Here is a 22,309-nt window from a genome sequence, read left to right as displayed (position 1 = left end):
CCAACAGGAGCCCTAATTGTAAGTTTGAAATTCAGTCAAACTTGTGTCATACCTTTCTGAGCTAATTATTATGGTTGAAGAGCTTGTTTCCTCATTCTGAAATGCATATTAAATTTCTTTTCTTGTTTCATGACCCCTCTCATTCATTTTCAGATCACAGCCTTATATTGTCACCATCTTGCATGTGGCTTAGCCTCATGGGGAATCTCTTCCTAGTTGATCAGTACAGGAACACAATACTGAGGGGCTCAATTATTCTAGATAAAGAAAATAAATAGAAACTTTTTAACCATAAGTTTCCATCTTTACTCATTTTATAATTTATGAAAAATGCATCCACCAGAGTCTCTAGGTAAAGGCTCAACATAAGTCAAGTTACAACTCCCACAAAAACAAAATGAAGTGAGATAAGTCTGACTTCTTGGCCTCAAAAATAAAGCTCTACCCACATAATAAAGATCCATGTATTTGGTGTGCTATTAAGGCCCTAATTAGCTATTACATCTTTTTGCCTCTATATATGTTATTACAACATTTTACATGTATTCTTTGCTGCAAATTATTAGAAAAATAAAAACTGTAGCCAGTATAACATTTTGCTACTTGAACAGGACTTAACTTGTGTAGAAAACTTTTAGACATACAGTAACATTGCTTCCAGTTGGCACTGCACATAGTCAAAAATTCCTGCAGTTAAATGCAAAACATATTGATTGTCAGTGATGTCTAAGGCTGAAAAACTTTTCAATGAACTGAAAGTTTTATATAGTTGGAATAGAAAATCTAAATATAAGCGTGTGTGTGTGTGTGTGTGTCTTTTCATTCTCTTTCGGAGGGTTTGGGGACGATTCTGTTATTGTGTATTGCCAATGTTTTACATCACCAAAGATTATGCTAAGCCATAACTCTTGCTCAGAATATTTAGTTTCTTAACCCCTTACAATCCTCATTAAAATTAAGGAAGTGAAGCAGATTTTCATTCTCCTATATTTAGACCAATATTTCTGAAGGATTCTTATTTATCCCCAATTACATCAACAGTCAACCTGGGGACCATTGAATAGAAGGAGATCACCACTGTCACAATGCTACTCTAAACTGGAACAATAGTCTTTTCAACACCAATACCTATAGGTTCTGTAGCTACTGTGCAGACCTTAAAAATAATAATCAGGAATTCCATAGGCAGAATATTAATAGCAGTACTGTAAGTTTGTCATTACTAAAATCCCAACATAATATACTAAAGCTTTTAAATAAAGCTGTGTTAAATATATGAATACCATTCACATTTAATAGTGGGTCTCTATTTTTCTATTAATGTATTTATAAAAAAAAAACAACTTTGGGAGGTTCACAGCCATTAATAGTGCACAAGATGGACTCTTCTGGTGTTCGTAGACTGCCAGTCTTTCAAAATACTTCCATGCAGAATGAAGCTACAGAGATACCTAGTGGGTAAAATTTATTGTACTGTTATGACACACTGAGAACTTTAATGCAAGAAATTTGACATCTCAAAATATGTTTTCAAAAGCTCCTGTTTCATTAGTGAAAATCTGTATAATTTCTAAAATAAATAGTAAGATTTTTCACGATTTATTTTGGAAATAGGGCTTAATCCTACAGTCCTTTCACACAGCTCCCTCTGAAGTCAATGATTTTATACTGTTATCAATAAATCAGTCTGTATGCTAGAGAATCTTGTACAAATGAATTTGTTCAAGTGCTTCTCTATCAATATCCTTTTCCATGTATTCATCATAGTCCAACTTCATCTCTTCTACCCACTGGCTGAGCAGTATATCGGTCTGAAACAATTAAAAACAGATACATAAATTAACACAGTTTTGAACAACCAACTCAACCTATGTTCCAAGGGTGGCAGACATAAGTGAGAAGAGGAGAGAAAGACAGTTTAGCTATTACAGCTTATTCACCATTGGTAAGTTAAACTTATTTCTGGAAGCATCATTTTACCTAAATAGGAAAGAGTAAGGATAACTTCTGAAAAGTAAATCAGTCAGCTTATCTGTTTACTCAAGTTTGGGTCTGACTGTGGAAAACATACTGAGTTTTTAGCTGGAATGGGAGTCTCTTTGGATTAATATCTGCTGATTAATTATACACATGATTTTATGTTTCCACCCATATTCCAAGTAATATATTGATGAAAGCATGTTATACAACTCAAAACAGACATAGTATAGGCTTTAATAATAGTATAATACTTTGAGATCCTCAAAATTAAGGGCTGGTCTGAATTAAGCAACACAACAGCCCTGTGGGGGTAGATAAATAGTATCCCAATTTTACAGCTGGGGAACCAAGGCACAGAGAGATTGAAATAAGTTTTCCAAGGTCATGCAAATTGCTGGCAAAGCTGGGAATAGATCCCAGGGTCCTGATTCCCAGTTCTCTGCTCTAAGCATTTGACCACACTGCCCTCTCTGTGATACTGTGCAGCCTGAATAGTAACTACACCTCTACCCCGCTATAACGCGGTCGTGGGGAGCCAAAAATCCCTACCATATTATAGCTGAAACCCCATTATATCAGGGTATGGGCTGCAGGGCTTTGGCGGTGATTTAAAGAGCTCTGGGCTCCAGCCGCTGCGGGGAGCCCCAGGCCCTTTAAATCGCCGATGGAGCCCCGCTGCCACAGCCCCAGAGTAGGGGCGGCAGGGCTCCAGCGGTGATAGAAATGGCCCGGGGCTCCCCGCAGCAGCTGGAGCCCGGACCCTTTAAAGCGCCACCAGAGCCCCACTGCTACCGCACTATACGCGAACCTGTGTTATATCAGATCGCGTTATAGCAGGGTAGAGGTGTATTAGAATGCATATTGACTCACCATAACACCTTCATAAAGAGTAAGATAAAATTTGTCAGCTTAAACTATTTGAAAAAGAACCACGAACCTGTAGGTTTGAGATAGATTCTTCAAGGCTTGGGACTGTCACTAATAATGACCCTTTTTTCCTCATATTATGACTGATAAATTCCCAGGCTCTGAAACACATTTTAAAATCCAAATATAGTATTTAAAGATCAAAAGATTGCCAGTTTTTAGAGAAAGAAACACATTCAATATAAAATGAATTCAACACTGATGATTTAGTGACCAGAAGTAGATTGCAAATCTTTAAAGTCAATTTGTGCTTTAGTATAAAGTCATTGTTCATATCTTACTGTACGTCTGTGTGTGTGGACCAGCCACTAACACCAATGGGAGCTACTCATGCAGATCAGAGAGATTATATGGCTTTGGAGTTTTATTTTTGAAATATGTTGTTTCTTTTCCTTTTTAAAATTAGGTTTAGTTGGTGCTCAGAAAAGGGAAGAATGAATAGTTCTGTCAGTGGCCTGTGGTGAGGGCAGAGATTATGTAATCTTCCTCACTTAACTCTTCTAACATACTTTACCCATGACATTCAACACTGTTGCTGTTACAATCTGGAGCCTGAGAGGCTGCCAGTTATGTCCAAGTCTGTTGTTTTTTTGTGATAGTCAACAAATATCCACTCTAAACTAGGATGAGACACCAGACAACTTAATTTATGACCTAAAACAGAATTTGAACTCTGGTCTCTAGAGGAGAGAGGCTAGTCCTCACTTACTTTTTTTATTCACTATAGCCAAAAGTTTCTCTTCATATCACTATGCTGCAGTGGTGACAAAATACTTTGAGGTAAATTAACATAATCACAGTATTATAGATATATCCTCCAGCATTACTTTTTCCTGATTTTACAAGTCAGGTCATTTCACATACCACAGTAATATCGACTAAGAATAATATAGTTTCCATCACTCTGCAAACCTCATTCTTCCTTAGGCTTGTTGTGCAACATTAAGCCAATAATCTTTAGTTCTTAAGGGTACGTCTTCACTACCCACCGGATCGGCGGGTAGCAATCGAATTCTCGGAGTTCGATATATCGCGTCTCATCTAGACGCGATATATCGAACTCCAAACGCGCTCCCGTCGACTCCGGAACTCCACCACCGCGAACGGCTATTCGCGTAGCTGAAGTTGCGTACATTAGTTCGAACCCCCCCCCCCCCCAGTGTAGACCAGGCCTAAGGCAAGTAAAGGCATAACTGTGTCTCAAAGAACACAGGTGTAATCTTAACCATGCCTTTGCCCTTTATAGCTCACCTTTGAGGACTTCATGTTTGAAATATCACTAGTAACTGTAATTTGCAGTGTGAATACGTATTTATAGCCCTTTTGTAATCCTTTGATGAAGGATCCTCTTATTTTGTTACAGATTTTAATCTTTATGTTGTTAAAGCAATTCTAGACCATTTAATTATTTCCTATAAAGATAGCACCCTATTTTAACAGATTAGTGCAAATGTTCTGAGAAATGTTTTGGTGGAACTAAGAGAAAAAGCTTTTAGTAGATTTCAAAACTAATGAGTGCCCTTAAATTTTAGCTGCTAAATCTGACTAAATCAAGTACAGGCATTTTAAAATACATTTTTCTAATACAAATTATGTGTGTGACTTCAAAAGGCACAATATAAAGGATTTTTTATAACTTGCAAGGTTAAATCCACTGGCAGAGAAACTGATTACTTGTTTGGACACATACTTACCTGGCCTGTTCCAGTCTGTCGAGAAAATATTCAAAGACATTATTCATTACAACAACATCAGCATTTTGAAGGAGTGAAGCCTGAGTACAGATGTCTGAATGAAGCACCTGAAGGACAAATAATTGTACATACGTAAAAGTTAACTTAGAAGAAGATGCACGCTTTCTAATAGACATGGTCTGTCTATAGAGCAGAGTAGACAATTCATACAATTTATATTAAGTAACAAAGAAATGAACTCACTAGTGAGAGTGTTAAAGAAGCCAGTTTTATTTCCTCAGTAATTACAGTACTTAATTCATTATGTATATTAAATAAAAATATATTACATCTACTTTTGCTCTTGATCACTGAATGCCACAATAGAAGATATAGGAAATTACTTATATTTTAGTTACCTGTGCTTTATCATCATGAATGCTTATTAATTTTAGTAAAGGATTTAATCCAGCTAAAGCTTTTAATGAAGCTATTAAAATGCATTTTAAGGGCTGAGCTGGTTGTTTAGTGATTAAGGCTCAGACTGTCCATGAAGACCCAAGTTTGGTTATTGTATTCTTCTTCCACATACTGGGAGTAATGGAGATGCGATGTGCTCAGCTCTCAGAGGGAGAACTGCAGAGACAGAGTGCCTCATATTATTAAACAGGTCCTTCTCCAGTCAGTATAAGAGCTCTTCTTGAACATCAGCATCCTGTCCAGTCTTCCTCAGCCAAAACAATGGTAGCAGAAAATGGAGTTGTGGGGCAGCTGATGATGACGACAACATAGGGGGAATTTGGAGGCTCATCAAAACTAACAGGAAGTTGGAGGACTTTCCTCCTAACCCAGAAAAATAAATCTTAAATTTCTGATTGAAAAAGTAGTAGTATAATCTCTTTTGGGATTTTGTCAATCCATGTGTTATTTGTGCACCAAGATTTGATTTGAAGTGTCCCTACCAATTAGAAATCAACCTAGTGAATTTGTCTAACTTCTGGAATCAGCTAAACTGATACTTTGCTTACTCAGTCTGAAGTAGAACACTGGATCACTGTCACCATGAAAATGTTACTTATAGGAGTGACATTATCATGGTGGACAAACAGGATGATGCAGTGGCACTGGTCACCTTTTACAGTCAGTATTAAGGGACTAATAATGCAGAAAAAAACAGTTACTAACCTTTCCATAACTGTTTTTCTTTGAGATGTGTTGCTCACATCTATTCTGTGTTAGGTGTGCAGAAACTGCATGCACCGTTGCTGGAGATTTCCCCCTCATTGGTATTCATCAGACCAGCTCTAGTGCCCTCTGATGCTGTGCACTTATGCACTGGTATAAGGGACATAACCATCCCTGCATCCTCTCAGTTCCTTCTTGGCTGCTAACTCTGACAGAGGGGCAGGAGGGTGAATTATTGAATGGACGCAAGCAACACATGTTGAAGAACAACAATTATGGAAAGGTTAGTAACCGTTTTTTCTTCGAGTGCTTCCTCATGTCACGTCAATTCCACAGTAGGAGACTCACAAGCAGTACCCAAGGAGATGGGCTCGGAATTCATGGACATGCAGCTAAGACTAAGGGCTAGTCTACACTTACCAGCCGGGTCAACGCGGTGAGTTCGACTTCTCGGAGTTCGAACTATCGCGTCTAATCTGGACGCGATAGTTCGAACTCCGGAAGCGCCGCGGTCGACTCCGGTACTCCACCACTGCAAATGGCGGTGGCGGAGTCGACCTTGGAGCCGCGGACTTCGATTCCGCGGCGTCTGGACGGGTGAGTAGTTCGAACTAGGGTACTTCGAATTCAGCTATGCTATTCACGTAGCTGAATTTGCGTACCCTAGTTCGACCCCGCTTCTTAGTGTGGACCAGCCCTAATAAACTAAATTTGAAGAGAAAAACACCTTGCCGGAGGCTATGTTCTATCAACCGTCACAGGCTGGAAGGAAGGAACTGACAGGGTGCCGGCCGGATCTGGCTCGCATGATTGCCACCCCCATGACGCTGCTGGCCCAGTGCCGCTCCCAGAAGTGGCCGGCACCGTGGTCCTGCAGCCCCTGGGTGGGGGGCAGAGGGCTCTGCGCACTGCCCTCGCCTGCAGGCACCCCCCCCATCAAAGCTCCCATTGTCTGGGAATGGGGAACCACAGCCAATGGGAGCTTTGGGGGAGGTACCCGCAGGCAATGGAAGCACACAGAACCCCTGCCCCTCCCTCCCCCGCCAGGTGCTGCAGGGAAGTGGTGCCAGCCGCTTCCAGGAGCGGTGCGGGGCCAGGGAGCCTGCCTAGCCCCACTGTGCTCCGCTGCCACCCCGAGCCACTCAAGGTAAGAGGCGCCGGGCTGAAGCTCGCCCCCTCCTGCACCCCGCACCCCAACCCTCTGTCCTTAGCCCCCTGCCACACCCCTCCTGCACCCAAACCCCCTGCCGAGCCCCGCCACACCCCTCCTGCACCTGAACCCCCTGCCCTGAGCCCCCTCCCACACTCCACACCCCCTACCCTGAGCCCCCTCGTACACCTCACACCCCTCCTCCATCCCAACCCCTTGCCAAGCCCTTTCCTGCACACCACATCCCCACCCACACTCCCTCCTGCACCCCAACCTCATGCCCCAGCCCTACATCCATGGCCCTGCATGCAATTTCCCCACCCAGATGTGGCCCTCGGGCGAAAAAGTTTGCCCAGCCCTGTACTAACAGAATATTTTGTAGTGATTCCATTATAACCAAACATTTCGGTAAACAAAACAAAAAACTTTCCTGAAAACAAAACTCTAAGACTAGTTAAAAATGAAGAACTAGCAGCACTGGTGACTTTCATCCATTTAAGAGAATAGAGCCAAAGGGTTCACTAAGAGTTTATAGTCATACTTCTTATGCACCTAGACTACAAAAGGAATTAAGTTCTCTGCTTCTTTGGTTAAGAAGATTATTTGGACATTATTCTCAGTATGTTCTTTAATCTGAACGACAACGTTATCTGGGTACAGTACAATTCTTGTTTCCTGGAACTATTATATACTCTTTTCTAATTTGGTGATTTAAAGGGATTGTGTCAACAGTCTCAAATCTGATCTGCAATACCTTTTTTTAAAATGTCCTCTGAATTCCAAATCACTTCTTTAAAATCCTCCACAATGTTGCCAAGAAAAAAAAAATGTTTGTGTGCTATATATAAGTATTCGTCAACGAACGGTGGGGACTGACTGTTTACTAAATTGAAAGGGAAAAAGAAATCAGTACTGAAAAGTGGTTTTCTCTTAGTACCGTGAAAATCAAAAACTACTATATAAAAATAGTTACATGTATTAAAGTTAGATACATGTAAGGGTGATTTTCTGAATTTGCCCCAACTTCTGTTGTTTTTTTAACCAACCTCTAAGCATTCACATCAAACATGGTACAACATAAGTGACTTCTATGCACTTATTTTTTAAATTTATGAACAGAACAACAAAAGACTCACTCATAAATTCACTATTAAATATAGAAATTGTTTTACTCTGATATCTCAGGTAGTAGGGGTTACAGTGGAAAGAGTGTATTGTTCTGGATTTTTATCAGAACATCCCAGATAACAGTGGCCATTATGAGGCTTTTTTTCCTCCAAGATTTTTAACCTCTTTTTACCTACATATTACTTAGCCAACTGGCTTCTGGATGTTTTTTCATGCTACTGTATATCTCAATAAAAGAGAGGATTCATTTTGGGGTGAAGCTGAAATCCAAGAATGAAATGTTTAAAGCAGTGTGTGATAATGTTCAAAACAGTGTGTAATAACAGGAGTGACATGACTAAATTAACATCAAGTGGGAGTTGAATGGCAAAGTCACCAGGCACTGCTTTGAAAATGTATTCTCTGTTTTATCTTTATGCACGGAAAACTATAGTACTTCAGCAGAATTACAAGGTGTGAAGAAAAACTAACATTTAAGGTGTATATTTCCCAGATATAAAGCAACTCAAGAGCATGTATATACACATCTACAGTATCTAGTGAATTAACCTGATGGAGCATTCTGTTGTACAGTACAATCATATTTCACTGATATATTTCAGACACATCAGAAGCCTTGTTTACACTGCAGCTAGGAGCAAGCCTCACAGTCCAAGTAAACAGACTCATCCCAGCGGGGCTTGAGCTAGTTCAAAAAAAAAATAGTGTGGACACTGCAGCACCCGTGAAGGCTCAGGCTAGCCACCCAAGCTAGACACACCTCACTCCCAGCTGCAGTATAGACATACCCTGGGAGTTTTGACACTCATTTCTCTTAATGTGTTTTATTCATTGCCTTTGGCCACAAGACCTTTTGCATGGGCTCAGACATTCCCAAAAAGGGACTGTTCTCATTATGAAAACAGCATCTCTGTATAATGGTTTGAGTTTGTTTGAAACATTTCTTGTTTTTTCTGACATACATATGCACTAATGTGAACTGAAATTCTCAGTTCCAAAGAAACTAATAAAGAAATACAACACACAATGTTGGCAGCCTGCAGACCTTAGCGTCTACTCAAATGCAAATCCTTGACAGTATCTTTGCTATTCTTAGCAAAACATGGAAACCCCAGATGCCTCTTGTTTTTCTTATAATTCTAGACATAAACATTTAATATACTGGAAAAAGCGACGAAGAGTCCTGTGGCACCTTATAGACTAACAGAAGTATTGGAGCATGAGCTTTCGTGGGTGAATACCCACTTCGTCAGATGCATGACTGATACTTAATATACTGGCTTAATCCTATTTCAACAAACAGTGAAACAGTGGTAGAACTTCTATTGATTTTAATGAGACCAGTATGTACTTGTTTGGGGTCAGCTGAGAGATTGAGCCATACTCAGATAAAAGGCTGAATGAATCAAATATTACTATATTTTAAAAAGATTTTTTTAAATCTCTTCTCAATTTTAATGTACATTAACTTTTTTTGTTTTGTTTAAAATCAAACCAACAAGTACAGATTTATCTTCAGAATACTGATTTTACGAGCCTCTCTCATTGAAATAGAATTAACTAATCTATTATACAGCTGATTAAAAAATATACACACTATAAAATGTATCTAGTCACCTTTACTCTGTCTGTAAATTGGTATTTTGTGATTATCATTTCTTGCAACTGGCAAAAGTCTGCATTCATTTCCACTCCATATAGCTGGGACGCTGAGCTGTAAAGATAGCCCTGAAATAAGGAGAGGAAATGTAATAATTGAGGTGCCTGTAAAATGACTTCTTCTAACTTAAAGTGGAAAAACTAAACATTATAAAGTGAAAAACAAAGGTTATGATTAGAGGCAGGTTAAAAAAAAAGTGTAATTGGAGGGGTTGTTAAAAAATTTTAAATTTGTTTTAAAACATAACAGTAGGAAATGCACTAGAGTGAACTACAGTTTTCCAGGGTTAAGACCCTCTTTTTGGCAGTTACAGTAAATGATTTATGAACATTACCATGCAAAAAACAGACGTGAGCTAATAGGCCAAGATAAGAAAGGAAAGCAAGCAACAACTCCAGCTCCACTTCTACTGGTAGATACATAGAAACTGCCTTAAGGGAATGGGGGAAAAAACTAAAACAAAACCGAATTATAAAAATAAACTGAAAGGGGAGGAGGGTGGAATTAACACACAAAGATTGTGTTGGGATTCTTTTATTTATCGGTTTGTTTTCTTTTGCAGGAGAACAGAATGCAACAGAAATATCCAACACACACACACACACACACAAAATCTGGAGTTCACTCCACACAGTGGTATGTGAAAGTCCAATTTGCACCTATAATGGGATGGAAGAGCTCACAACACGATTTTCCTCCTAGACTGAACAATGCTACTTATAGATACAGTATTTTTTTAAAATGGTAAAATATAAATTATGATTTACATTTTTTAGAATACCTCAAAAATGGTGGAATTAACTTTTCTAAACTTTATTCTAAAGTAATTTGCCTTTGGACTCAGATCAATCATGGAAAGTTTCTGTCCAAAAGGAGAATTTTTGAGAAAGTATGAATGCCAGAAAACATCAGCCTATAATGGGTAAAATGTTGCAACTTTAACTACAATTTTTTCTACAATGAACACTATAATTACACTGAGCTAGCATAGGAAAGTTTAAAAAAAAAAAAGTATGACAAACATACGTTACAGATGTCAATATACTGAAATTTGATTATTAGAGCTTTCTGAAGCCCTTCAACCCTCTGGCTAGAAAGGCAACCTGTGCAGATAAAACATGGCAAATTGCCACTTCTGAAATGCAAGCCAAGAATATGATGAAAAAGAAAACCTCTCTTTTAATTATATTGCTGCTTTATCTTGAGGCTCTCTTTCATTATAACAATATAAGTGCTCCAGAACTTCAAAATAAGTCCAATAATTGACAATAAAATGTTAACATTTAAGGACCCAATCCTGCAAACATTCATATGTGGGAATAACTTTATTCATATGACTAATCCCAAACTGGATTATTCAGAGGAGTAAAGTTACATGTTCGAGTGACTCCAAGATCAGTCCCCTATTGAAGCCACTGACTTTGTTAAGAAATTTTTATTAACTGATATAATTTACACCCATATATGTTTTGTGCTGCTGTTGGCCATGCATTGTACCAATCATGCCCACAACAATCTGAAATTACACTTGAGCTTCCTGACAAAGTATTTGATAGGACAAAATGCTTTAAGTGTTAGCTAGGCAGTGTTTCTCAATGGACTGGCACTGGTCCCTGAGATTTCCCGGACACTGTTTAGGAAGGCAGCAAGACAGTCCCTGGTATCAAAAAAGTCGAGAAACACTGAGCTAGGAGACAAATTCATATCAAAAGCATCTCAGTGAAATTTAAGAACTTCCCGCTTCACAATGGGATTTACCAAAACTCAGCAGAACATCTGGCGAGAACAGGAAAGAAAACATTAATTTAGCAATGTGAGACTGAGCAGTAACAAACTAAAGAGCAGCCAAGGTGTGAGACAGCAAAATGCTACACTCAGGGGTGAGCTGGAGCCGGTTCGCACGAACCCGTTGTTAAATTTAGAATCGGTTTTAGAACCGCTTGTTAACTAGCTTCCCTGCGAGGGAAGCTTTGATGGGCTCTGCCTGGGAAGCGTGTAATTCCTCCTCCCGGCCGCCGGGGGCCGCTGCGCTGCGAGAGCCATGTGAGCTGCCTCCTGGCCCTGTTGCTGCTCCTGCTCTTTGGACCTCTGGCCCTGGGGCTCCTGCTGCTGCCTGGTGAGTCCCCGGCTGCGTCCTGCTGCTCTCAGCCGCTCCCCCCGTGTGAGTATCTGCGCCCCTCCCTCGCCTTCCCTGCCCGCAGCCACCCCCTGCCACAGCCACCCCCCTGCCCGCAGCTACCCGCAGCCACCCCCTGCCCCCAGCCACCCCCTGCCCACAGCCACCCCCTGCCCACAGCCACCCGCAGCCACCCCCTGCCCACAGCCACCCGCAGCCCGCCCGTCTGCATCACCTGCCCACAGCCAGCCCGTGTCACTCCCTGCCTCCAGCTAGCCCTGCCCCACGCCCCTATCTGCAGCCAGCCCCACATCCACTGGTGCCCTGCAGTTCCCAGGGCAGTAACCCTGCACACCTACTTTAATGAGGGGGGGGCAGGGAGCAGCTGGGACCCACACATGTGCACACCCTAGAGTGACCAGACAGCAAGTGTGAAAAATCGGGACGGGGGTGAGGGGTAATAGGAGCCTATATAAGAAAAAGACCCAAAAATTGAGACTGTCCCTGATCACCACCCACACATGTGAAACGGAGCTCATTTCTAGTTCAGCCCCATCTTTTTAAAAAAGAACTTTAGGTAGGGTTAAAATACATCTGTATTTTCCTGGACATGTCAGGCTTTTCGGTTCTTAATCACCTCCTGGGAAAATATGGACGTATGGTAACCCTATTGGTACAAAAAATACATGCTGTCGCACATCCCTTAAATCAGAACTTTTTATAGGGAACCCGTTGTTAATATTTTGGCAGCTCATCACTGGCTACACTGTTAGACAACAGATTCTGATTATTTGTGGAGGCAAGTCAATAAGTGAGATCAATAGCGTTTTCATCTCTGTGAGAAGCAGAAGGAGAACTGCGTGTACAAGAGTAGAACACCTCTTACTGGCTGGATGCTTCATGCTATAGACGGCTATTTGTTGATCTGTCCCCTCAGATGAAGATAAAGTATGGAACAATGAAAGCTGCCAACTGGAGAAGGGAAAAGTATGGCACAGAAACAGAATATGAATTCCCATGCTGGATTTTACCCCAAATAGCACTGCACCAAGCCTGGAGCCAACGTCAACCAGAATCTTTCCTGTCAGGTCAGGCAATGCATACTGATAAAGAAACTTCAGTTCCATGAGGGAAAAGGAATGAGATATAAACTCTGAGAAATAAAAGCAGAACAGAACAAAGGTGTTACATGGGCAACATTCAGCAGTGCAAAATATTCATCAGAGCTTAACCCTACTCTGACACGGATCTCTCCTTCTACTATATTTTAATTCTTGTTTCCTAGACTTTTTTTTTATTATAGGGCTCCACCAACCATCTGAGTCTGCAGTGTCCTGTGCTATGACTTAGAGGTTGTCTACATTTGAAACACTACAGCAGCACAGCTGCAGTGTTGCAGTGCGCTTCAGGGTAGGTACCACCTACGCCAATGGATGGAGCTATCCCACTGGTGTAGGTAATCCACCTCTCTGAGAGGTAGTAGCCAGGTCAATGAAAGAATTCTTCTGTCGGCCTAGCATTGTGTACATCAGGGGGTAGGTCGGCTGAACTATGTCGCCCAGGGGTGTGGATTTTTCACACCCCTGAGCAACATAGCTGGGTCTACCTAACTTTTTAATGTAGACCGGGCCTTAGTCACTAGATTAACTTTAGCTGAATCAGCACCATTCCTCTATTATAGGAGAAGTTAACTATAATTATTAGAGCTGGGTGGAAAAACTCAAAACTATTTTTTCATCGGAATTTACTGATTTGTCAAACTCATAATGTTCCATGGAGACAGTCTGATTTTGACAATGTTTGAGGGAATCCAGAAAGGGGTCCTGATGGACCCCTGCCTGCTTTTTCTGCCAGCTCACTCGCCCAGCTCCTCAGCACACTGCCGCACTGCTTTGGAATCAGTGCTCCATTTCCTTTTGGGGAAATTTTTTAACATTTAGGTTTTCAGCCTGAATTGCAACAAAACCAAATTCTGAAACATTGAAATCCTCTGAGAAACAGAATTACCTTTCTCCACACAGCTCTATTAATTATTTACCTGGAAATATTACTATACATTAATGGCGGTGAATGATTCAGAGTATTACAACTGAATACAGTTTCTTAGATCTCAATGCAACAACAATACATCTGTTCACAAAAAAGGTCTGTAAATAGTTTAAATTGGAACAGCTAGCTTTTAGAACACTGAATGTTACTGTAATAAAATATTTATGCCTTGCATTTTAAAGGCCCTGCTCTGCTTTGGGGTAGCACAGAGCTGCACCAGGCCAAAGAGCAGCTCTCAGAGGCACTGTGCCTCCTAGTGTTCCTACATATGAAGGTGGAGGCGGCCACTGTGTCATCTTTTTGACACTGCTGCATGCACTTTCCTCTTCAGCAGTCCATAACCCTGTCTCCTTCCTGCCCCCTTTGTGGCTGGCTGGTGTCACTCATGCAAATGTGCAAGTGTGTTTGGCCCTTGTGTGCAGGAGGCTTCTTGTACTCTCCCCCATGCAGAGTGTGGGGAATAATCTGGCCTGATGACTAGGCCAGTTTGGAAAGACAAAAGCCACGTCTACACTATAGACTTCTCATAAAATAGCTACGTCGGTAGGGGCATGAGGATGCACGATCCTTGACCGACATAGCTATACCAGCAAAAGCCCCTAGTACAGCCACAGATATACCAGCAAAGTTGTGCTTTTGACAGTTTAGGTTATTTTGCTTTGGGCTGGGGGAGTGCTGGAAAAAACTACACTAGCAAAAGTGCTGAGTTTTACAAGTATAAACAGCTTTCACACTAGGTGCACTTTGCTGGTATAGCATGTCGGTATACCTGTATCGGTAAAGCACTCCTAGACTAGACTTGGCCAAAGTCCTAAATCAGCTGGATGGTCTGTTGCTCAGCTGAGTTACTGCATGATTATTTTTAACAAATATAAAATAGCTACATCTGTTGCATAGTCACAAATCAACCAGCATATCTATTTGGCTTGTGCACTCACAACATGGTACTTACCTAAAGGTGCAGTCTTGTGTGAGCCACACACTACACAGTAGTTTCTACTCATTTTCCCCTTCTCACACAATGAATCAATAATGTCATCATCATAAAGGAATGCATCAATATGAACTGTCGGCTCTGGCTGCTCAAGTATCTGAAAAAGAAGATGAAATCTAAGACAATCACAGGCAAATCTCTTTATTTCACTTATACAGTGATTTGGTTGTTTTAAACAAAACCTAAAAAGGTCCAGACTGTGTCCTATGCAATGCATTAGACATAAATTACGTAGCACGTGTCCTAGAATTATGTAGACTACTTCCTCACGCACTCTCCACCTTCCCCCAAGGTTCAGTCCAATCAGTCTACTGGTATTTGTGTAATTTATGTATTTTAATACTAAATTTAATATATATTTCTCCAAACTGTAGGGCTATTTTAAACAAATTAAGCTAAATTGATTTAAGTCACGCAAATTGATTTAAGAGAGGGTCCCACCCAATAGGGGTTGCACAGATTTATTTAAAATCTATTTGGTTAAATAGATGCAATTCGTGTGTGTAGACTTAGCCTTCAATATTCAACTGACAGGCAACTGCTTTGTAGAAGTTGTCAAGGAAAAGCTGGAGGTTTGAGCAGCTGGGCAAGGGACTGTTGGGGCTTTTGGTATCCAGGAGACAAGTGAAGGTTATAGGCTAGGGAAGGGATGCATTCCCTCTTTCCTTTACAATTTGGGCAAAGGAAGAGGTGACTTACATTTAGGGGATGGGGAGCTGAATGTCTCATTACTCACCCCAGAAGCACACTAGGGTAATGCTACTTCTCTTACAACTTTAACTGTCTAAAGAAATACATCTTTTCATGTTTAATATTTCAGAATCAGAAACACCATTGATTAATGCACATACAATTTTCAATCAGATGGAAGTTACTGTGTTTGCCTTTTTATTATTTCAAGGGGTATATTCCTCAAGCATCCCCCTATCTCCTCTTTCCTCTTCTCAAAGCACTGGTGTACAGGGTCAATCCATTTTTCCAGTTAAGAACTACATGCCGCTCCTCTGGGAATGTATTAACTCTGTTCCTGGAATGAACAGAAGAAGTGCTTAAGTAGAAAAGATGCTACTTTTCTCCACTCCCAAATACATATGAGCTGAGCATCTTGCCTCTTTCAGTCCCTAACATTTCAGGAAACAAGGAACTGGAAGCCAAACTTGAATCTCCTGTACTGTATACCACCACACCACTGGCCCTGTCTTTTCAGTTTTCTTATTTCACGTTCATACTGTAATAGTGCCTAAAGGCCCCAAATAGGAATCATCATGCCAGCCAGGCACTGTATCCCATAACTAGGCTAGCTGCATTTTGCTGGGCACTCTATATGCATAATCAAAGTATTTAACTGAGGCACACTGAGGTGAAGCGATTTTCCCAAGGTCACACAACAAAGTAGCAGCAGAGTTGGGAACAGAAACCAGGTCTCCCAAATTCCATTACAATGCCCTAACCAATAGATCATATTTCCATCAGTATTACTACTATAATCTCAGTGAATTCTGTGGTGCAGCAGAGAGAGACCAGAATGACAAGCTTACTTTTTGAATTGCTAGATGTTCCGAGTTAAGCATTGCCTCAATGGGTAAGCAATTCCGAAGATCTTCAGCAATACTTCTGAGCACAACATCATTATTACTCAACATGAATTCATCAAAATCATCTACAAAACAAAATGATTCAAAACAATCATGTATATATCATGGGGACTGTAAGTGATGACCAATATAATATAGCTGTGATTTGTAAACAATGCCAGATGTATAGGGTTTTTATATGAAGCATGTTTTCCAATCTTTGTTGTTTGTATTTTCAAAAAGAGACAGATTTAAATCCTAATAACTTTGTCTCTTAAAATAAGTATTTTTTAGATTTCAAATTTCTATATTTACAAACCTATAACTTACACATGGTGATCTATACCCCACCAAAGCGATACGGTCTCAGTCTAAGATATAAAAATATCAAAGATGTATTTGAAGTGTTGGGAAAATGACAAAACTCACAGTTGCTCTCACGCACGTAACTGTCACAAAGGTTTCTCTTACAGAGAAATAAAATACACTAGCATGCTAGTTACGAAGATCAGGGACAATATATAGTTCAACAATTCAGTTTACAAGACATCTTAAGTGTTTAAAAACAAGTGAGTAAAATAAGAATTTATTTTTTCACATCCTATGTGTATTGCAGATTCTTGTTATTTTTCATATGGAGGCATCAGCAACCATAAGGATCTCCCCCCTTCTTTCCTGATTTATCCTCTCTTCCTCCTCTCTTTAGATCTATAGCCCATTTCCTTTTAACCAGGGAGGACTAGATGAAACTGCCTTTTAGAGCTCCTCCATGCTCCATCCACATTGAGCCCTGACCTAGTTTTAACCACTGGCGTAGGCCAGGATGCAATTATATTTATTTAAAAAAAAATTAGTAAAAGAAAGGTTTCAGAGTAGCAGCCGTGTTAGTCTGTATCCGCAAAAAGAACAGGGGTACTTGTGGCACCTTAAAGACTAACAAATTTATTTTAGCATGAGCTTTCGTGAGCTGCATCCGAAGAAGTGAGCTGCAGCTCACGAAAGCTCATGCTAAAATAAATTTGTTAGTCTTTAAGGTGCCACAAGTACTCCTGTTCTTTTTAGTAAAAGACAGCAAAGAATCCTGTGGCACCTTATAGACTAACAGACGTTTTGCAGCATGAGCTTTCGTGGGTGAATACCCACTTCTTCGGATGCAAGTGGTGGAAATTTCCTGGGGCAGGTATATATAAGCAAGCAAGAAGCAAGCTAGAGATAACGAGGTTAGATCAATCAGGGTGGATGAGGCCCTGTTCTAGCAGTTGAGGTGTGAAAACCAAGGGAGGAGAAACTGGTTCTGTAATTGGCAAGCCATTCACAGTCTTTGTTTAGTCCTGAGCTGACTAAACACACAACTAGTTCCTCACACACAACTATTTCAAATTTGCTGACAATATATATCTCCAGATCAGTGGCACCGCTATGGGCACCCGTATGGCCCCACAATATGCCAATATTTTTATGGCCGACCTGGAACAACGCTTCCTCAGCTCCCGTCCACTCACGCCCCTTCTCTACCTACGCTACATCGATGACATCTTCATCATCTGGACCCATGGGAAGGAGACTCTGGAAAAATTCCACCACGATTTCAACAGCTTCCACCCCACCATCAACCTCAGCCTGGATCAATCTACACGGGAGGTCCACTTCCTAGACACCACGGTGCAAATAAGTGATGGTCACATCAACACCACCCTATACCGAAAACCTACCGACCGCTATGCCTACCTTCATGCCTCCAGCTTCCATCCCGGACACACCACAAGATCCATTGTCTACAGCCAAGCACTGAGGTACAACCGTATCTGCTCTAACCCCGCAGACAGAGACCAACACCTAGAAAATCTCCACCAAGCATTCTCAAGACTACAGTACCCACACGAGGAAATAAGGAAACAGATCAACAGAGCCAGACGTGTACCCAGAAGCCTCCTACTGGAAGACAAACCCAAGAAAGAAACCAACAGGACTCCACTGGCCATCACATACAGTCCCCAGCTAAAACCCCTACAACGCATCATCAGGGATCTACAACCCATCCTGGACAATGATCCCACACTTTCACAGGCCTTGGGTGGCAGACCAGTTCTCGCCCACAGACAACCTGCCAACCTGAAGCATATTCTCACCAGCAACTGCACACCGCACCATAGTAACTCTAGCTCAGGAACCAATCCATGCAACAAACCTCGATGCCAACTCTGCCCACATATCTACACCAGCAACACCATCACAGGACCAAACCAGATCAGCCACAACATCACCGGTTCATTCACCTGCACTTCCACCAATGTAATATATGCCATCATATGCCAGCAATGCCCCTCTGCTATGTACATCGGCCAAACTGGACAGTCTCTAAGGAAAAGGATAAATGGACACAAATCAGACATTAGGAATGGCAATATACAAAAACCTGTAGGAGAACACTTCAACCTCCCTGGCCACACAATAGCAGATCTTAAGGTGGCCATCCTACAGCAAAAAAACTTTAGGACCAGACTTCAAAGAGAAACTGCTGAGCTCCAGTTCATCTGCAAATTTGACACCATCAGCTCAGGACTAAACAAAGACTGTGAATGGCTTGCCAATTACAGAACCAGTTTCTCCTCCCTTGGTTTTCACACCAACTGCTAGAACAGGGCCTCATCCACCCTGATTGATCTAACCTCGTTATCTCTAGCTTGCTTCTTGCTTGCTTATATATACCTGCCCCAGGAAATTTCCACCACTTGCATCCGAAGAAGTGGGTATTCACCCACGAAAGCTCATGCTGCAAAACGTCTGTTAGTCTATAAGGTGCCACAGGATTCTTTGCTGCTTCTACAGAACCAGACTAACACGGCTACCCCTCTGATAGTAAAAGACAGTTACCTTTTCCGTAACTGGTGTTCTTCAAGATGTGTTGCTGATGTCTATTCCACAACAGCTGTGCAAGCTCGCCACGTGCACTGGAGCCGGAAGTTTTCCCCCAGCAGTACCCGTAGGGGCGTGCCCATAGCAACCCCTGGAGTGGCACCTCTATGGCGTGGTATAAGGGGCGCTGCGCGCTCCCCCCACCCTCAGTTCCTTGTTGTCAGACAACTCCGACAGAGGGGAAGGAGGGCAGGATGTGGAATAGACATGAGCAACACATCTTGAAGAATAGCAGTTACAGAAAAGGTAAATGTCTTTTCTTCGAGTGATGCTCATGTGTATTCCACAATAGGTGATTCCAAGCTATATCTGTTGGAGGTGGGTAGGAGTTCACAAACTCTCAGGATGGAGCACAGCCCTGCCGAACCCGGCATCTTCCCTGGTCTGGGAGACGATCGCACAATGCGAGGTGAACGTGTGAACTGAAGACCATGTGGCAGCCCTGCAAATGTCCTGAATGGGGACATGGGCTAAAAAGGCAGCCGATGAGGCTTGCACCCTAGTCGAGTGTGCCCTCACAATTGACGGTGGAGGGATTCCCGCCAGGTCATAACAGGTACGGATGCACGAGATGATCCAATTGAAGAGCCACTGAGTGGAGATTGGCTGACCCACCATGCGTTCGGCCGACCCACCATGCGTTCGGCCAAGGCAATGAACAGCTGCGAAGACTTCCTGAACGGCTTAGTCCGCTCCAGGTAAAAGGCCAGAGCCCGTCTCACGTCCAGCGCGTGGAGGCGCCACTCCTCACTGGACGCATGGGGCTTGGGGCAGAGGACTGGCAGGAAAGTGTCCTGACCCATGTGGTAGGCGGAGACCACCTTCAGGAGGAACGAAAGATGTGGGCGGAGCTGGACCTTATCCTTATGGAACACCATGTATGGGGGCTCAGAGGTCAGTGCCCTGAGTTCCGAGACTCGTCTAGCAGAGGTGATCGCCACCAGGAAGGCTACCTTCCATAAGAGGTGCGACCAGGAGCATGTAACTAACGTCTCAAAGGGGGGACCCATCAACCGGGCCAACATCAAGTTCAGGTCTCATTGCAGGACTGGGGGCCTAGCGTACGGGAAGAGATGATCCAATACCTTAAGGATTCAGCCAGTCATAGCATGGGAGAATACTTTGTGCCCCTGAACTAGCATGTGGAAGGCTGATATGGCCGCCAAGTGCACCTTGACAGACGAGGACACATGGCCTTGGGCTCTAAGATGAAGGAGATAGTCTAAAATGAGCTAGATCAGGGCAGCCATGGGGGAAACGCCCCGTTCAGACGCCTATTGGGAAAACTGAGACTACATTGCCAAGTAGGCTCGATGCGTGGAGGGTCGCCTGCTTTCCAAGAGGTCGCGCTGAACCCCTTCTGAGCATGTCCTTTCCTCCCAGCCTAACCATTGAGCAGCCACGCCATGAAGTGGAGTGCAGCTAGGTTGGGGTGGAGGAGGCAGCTCTGGTCCTGGGAGAGCAGGTCCAGGCAGAACAGCAACAGCCACGGCAGATGGACTGCCAGGCTTGTGAGGGTCTCATACCAATGTTACCTGGGCCATGTTGGGGGAATCAGGAGAACCCAGGCCCCGTCGGTCTTTATCTTTTCCAGGACCTTACCGATTAGAGGGGGAAGGCATAGAGAAGCTGGCCTGACCAGGATAGGTGGAAGGCATCAGAGATAGCTCCCACTCCCAGTCCTCCCCCCCGGAGCAGAACTGGGGACACCGGCAGTTCTGCTGAGTCACAAATAGGTCCACCTGGGGAGTTCCTCACTATTGGAAAAGTCTGTGCACCACCTGTGTGTGTAGAGACCACTCATGCTGAGAAGAGAAGTCTCGGTTCTGGCAATCAGCCCGTGAGTTCCGGGTGCCCGGTAGGTGATAGGCCTGTAGGCAAATGTCGTGGGCTATACAGAAGTCCCACAGCCTGAGGGCTTCCTGGCAGAGGGGAGAGGAGCGGGCCCTGCCTTGCCTGTTGATGTAAAACATCGAAGCTGTGTTGTCTGTGAGAACCCTGACCACTGTGCCCTCCAGGTGCGAGCGGAAGGCCACACACGTCAGCCGCACTGCCCTGAGTTCCTTGACATTTATACACAGGGAAAGGTCCTGCGCAGACCACAGACCTTGGGTCTGAACATCCCCCACAGGGGCTCCCCACCCCAGGTCCAATGCGTCAGGCACCAGCTCCACCAACGGGGCCCTGCCTCTGAACGGGACCCCATGGAGCATGTTCCCCGGGGAGGACCACCATTGTAGGGAGGCAATCACCGGCTCAGGCACAGTGAGGACCTTGTCCATCCTGTCTCGGGCCTGGGAGAACACTGAGGCCAACCAGAGCTGGAGGGGCATCATCCTGAGTCTGACATGGCGAACCACACATGTGCATGCCGACATGTGACCCAGGAGCTGGAGACATACTCTGGCTGTCATCATGGGAAACTTTGTGACTGTGCTGATGAGCCCTTTCAGCATCTCGAATCTGTCCAGTGGGAGGGAGGCCCTGGCCCAGTCCAAGACTGCCTCAATAAACGCTATGCACTGTACTGGGACTAACATGGACTTGGTGTCATTCACCAACAGGCCCAGGGTGGCGCACATGGACAGGAGGAGTGCCACATGATCCCGCACCCGCGACCGGGAGCTGCCCTTGATCAGCCAGTCATCCAGATAGGGGAAGATCTGGACCCCACGATGTCTGCGGTAGGCCACCACCACAGACATGAACTTTGTGAATACCCTGGGAGCAGTGGACAGGCCAAACAGGAGGACCGTAAATGGGTAGTGCTCCTGCCCAACCGTGAAACGGAGGAAGCCCCTGTGCCCCTCAAATATATGAACGTGGAAGTACGTGTCCTGCAGATCGAGGGCGGCGTATCAGTCCCCGGGAGGGGATGATGGAGGCCAAAGAGACCATGCAAAACTTGAGCTTTACCATGTACTGGTTCAGGCCTCGCAGGTCCCGGATAGGCCTGA

At 43.2% G+C, this 22,309-nt stretch overlaps 1 protein-coding gene across 5 annotated transcripts in view; it reads right to left on the bottom strand.

Moving 5' to 3' along the window:
* The window catches only part of LOC123368613, a 101,193-nt gene that overhangs the window by 45,922 nt on the left and 32,962 nt on the right, over positions 1–22,309 (bottom strand). For all 5 annotated transcript variants that reach the window (XM_045013545.1, XM_045013547.1, XM_045013546.1 and 2 more), the window contains 7 exons: positions 16,401–16,522; positions 14,821–14,959; positions 12,851–12,972; positions 9,661–9,771; positions 4,602–4,708; positions 2,918–3,008; positions 53–1,811 (listed from right to left, as the gene is read on the bottom strand). In XM_045013545.1, the coding sequence (XP_044869480.1) occupies positions 1,695–1,811; positions 2,918–3,008; positions 4,602–4,708; positions 9,661–9,771; positions 12,851–12,972; positions 14,821–14,959; positions 16,401–16,505 (792 nt within the window). In that variant the 5' untranslated portion in view covers positions 16,506–16,522 and the 3' untranslated portion in view covers positions 53–1,694. The remainder of the gene's footprint in view (positions 1–52; positions 1,812–2,917; positions 3,009–4,601; positions 4,709–9,660; positions 9,772–12,850; positions 12,973–14,820; positions 14,960–16,400; positions 16,523–22,309) is intronic.

This window comes from Mauremys mutica, chromosome 4 (assembly GCF_020497125.1).
Source record: "Mauremys mutica isolate MM-2020 ecotype Southern chromosome 4, ASM2049712v1, whole genome shotgun sequence".
Taxonomy (NCBI): Eukaryota; Metazoa; Chordata; order Testudines; family Geoemydidae; genus Mauremys; species Mauremys mutica.
This window is presented reverse-complemented; position numbering and strand designations above follow the sequence as displayed.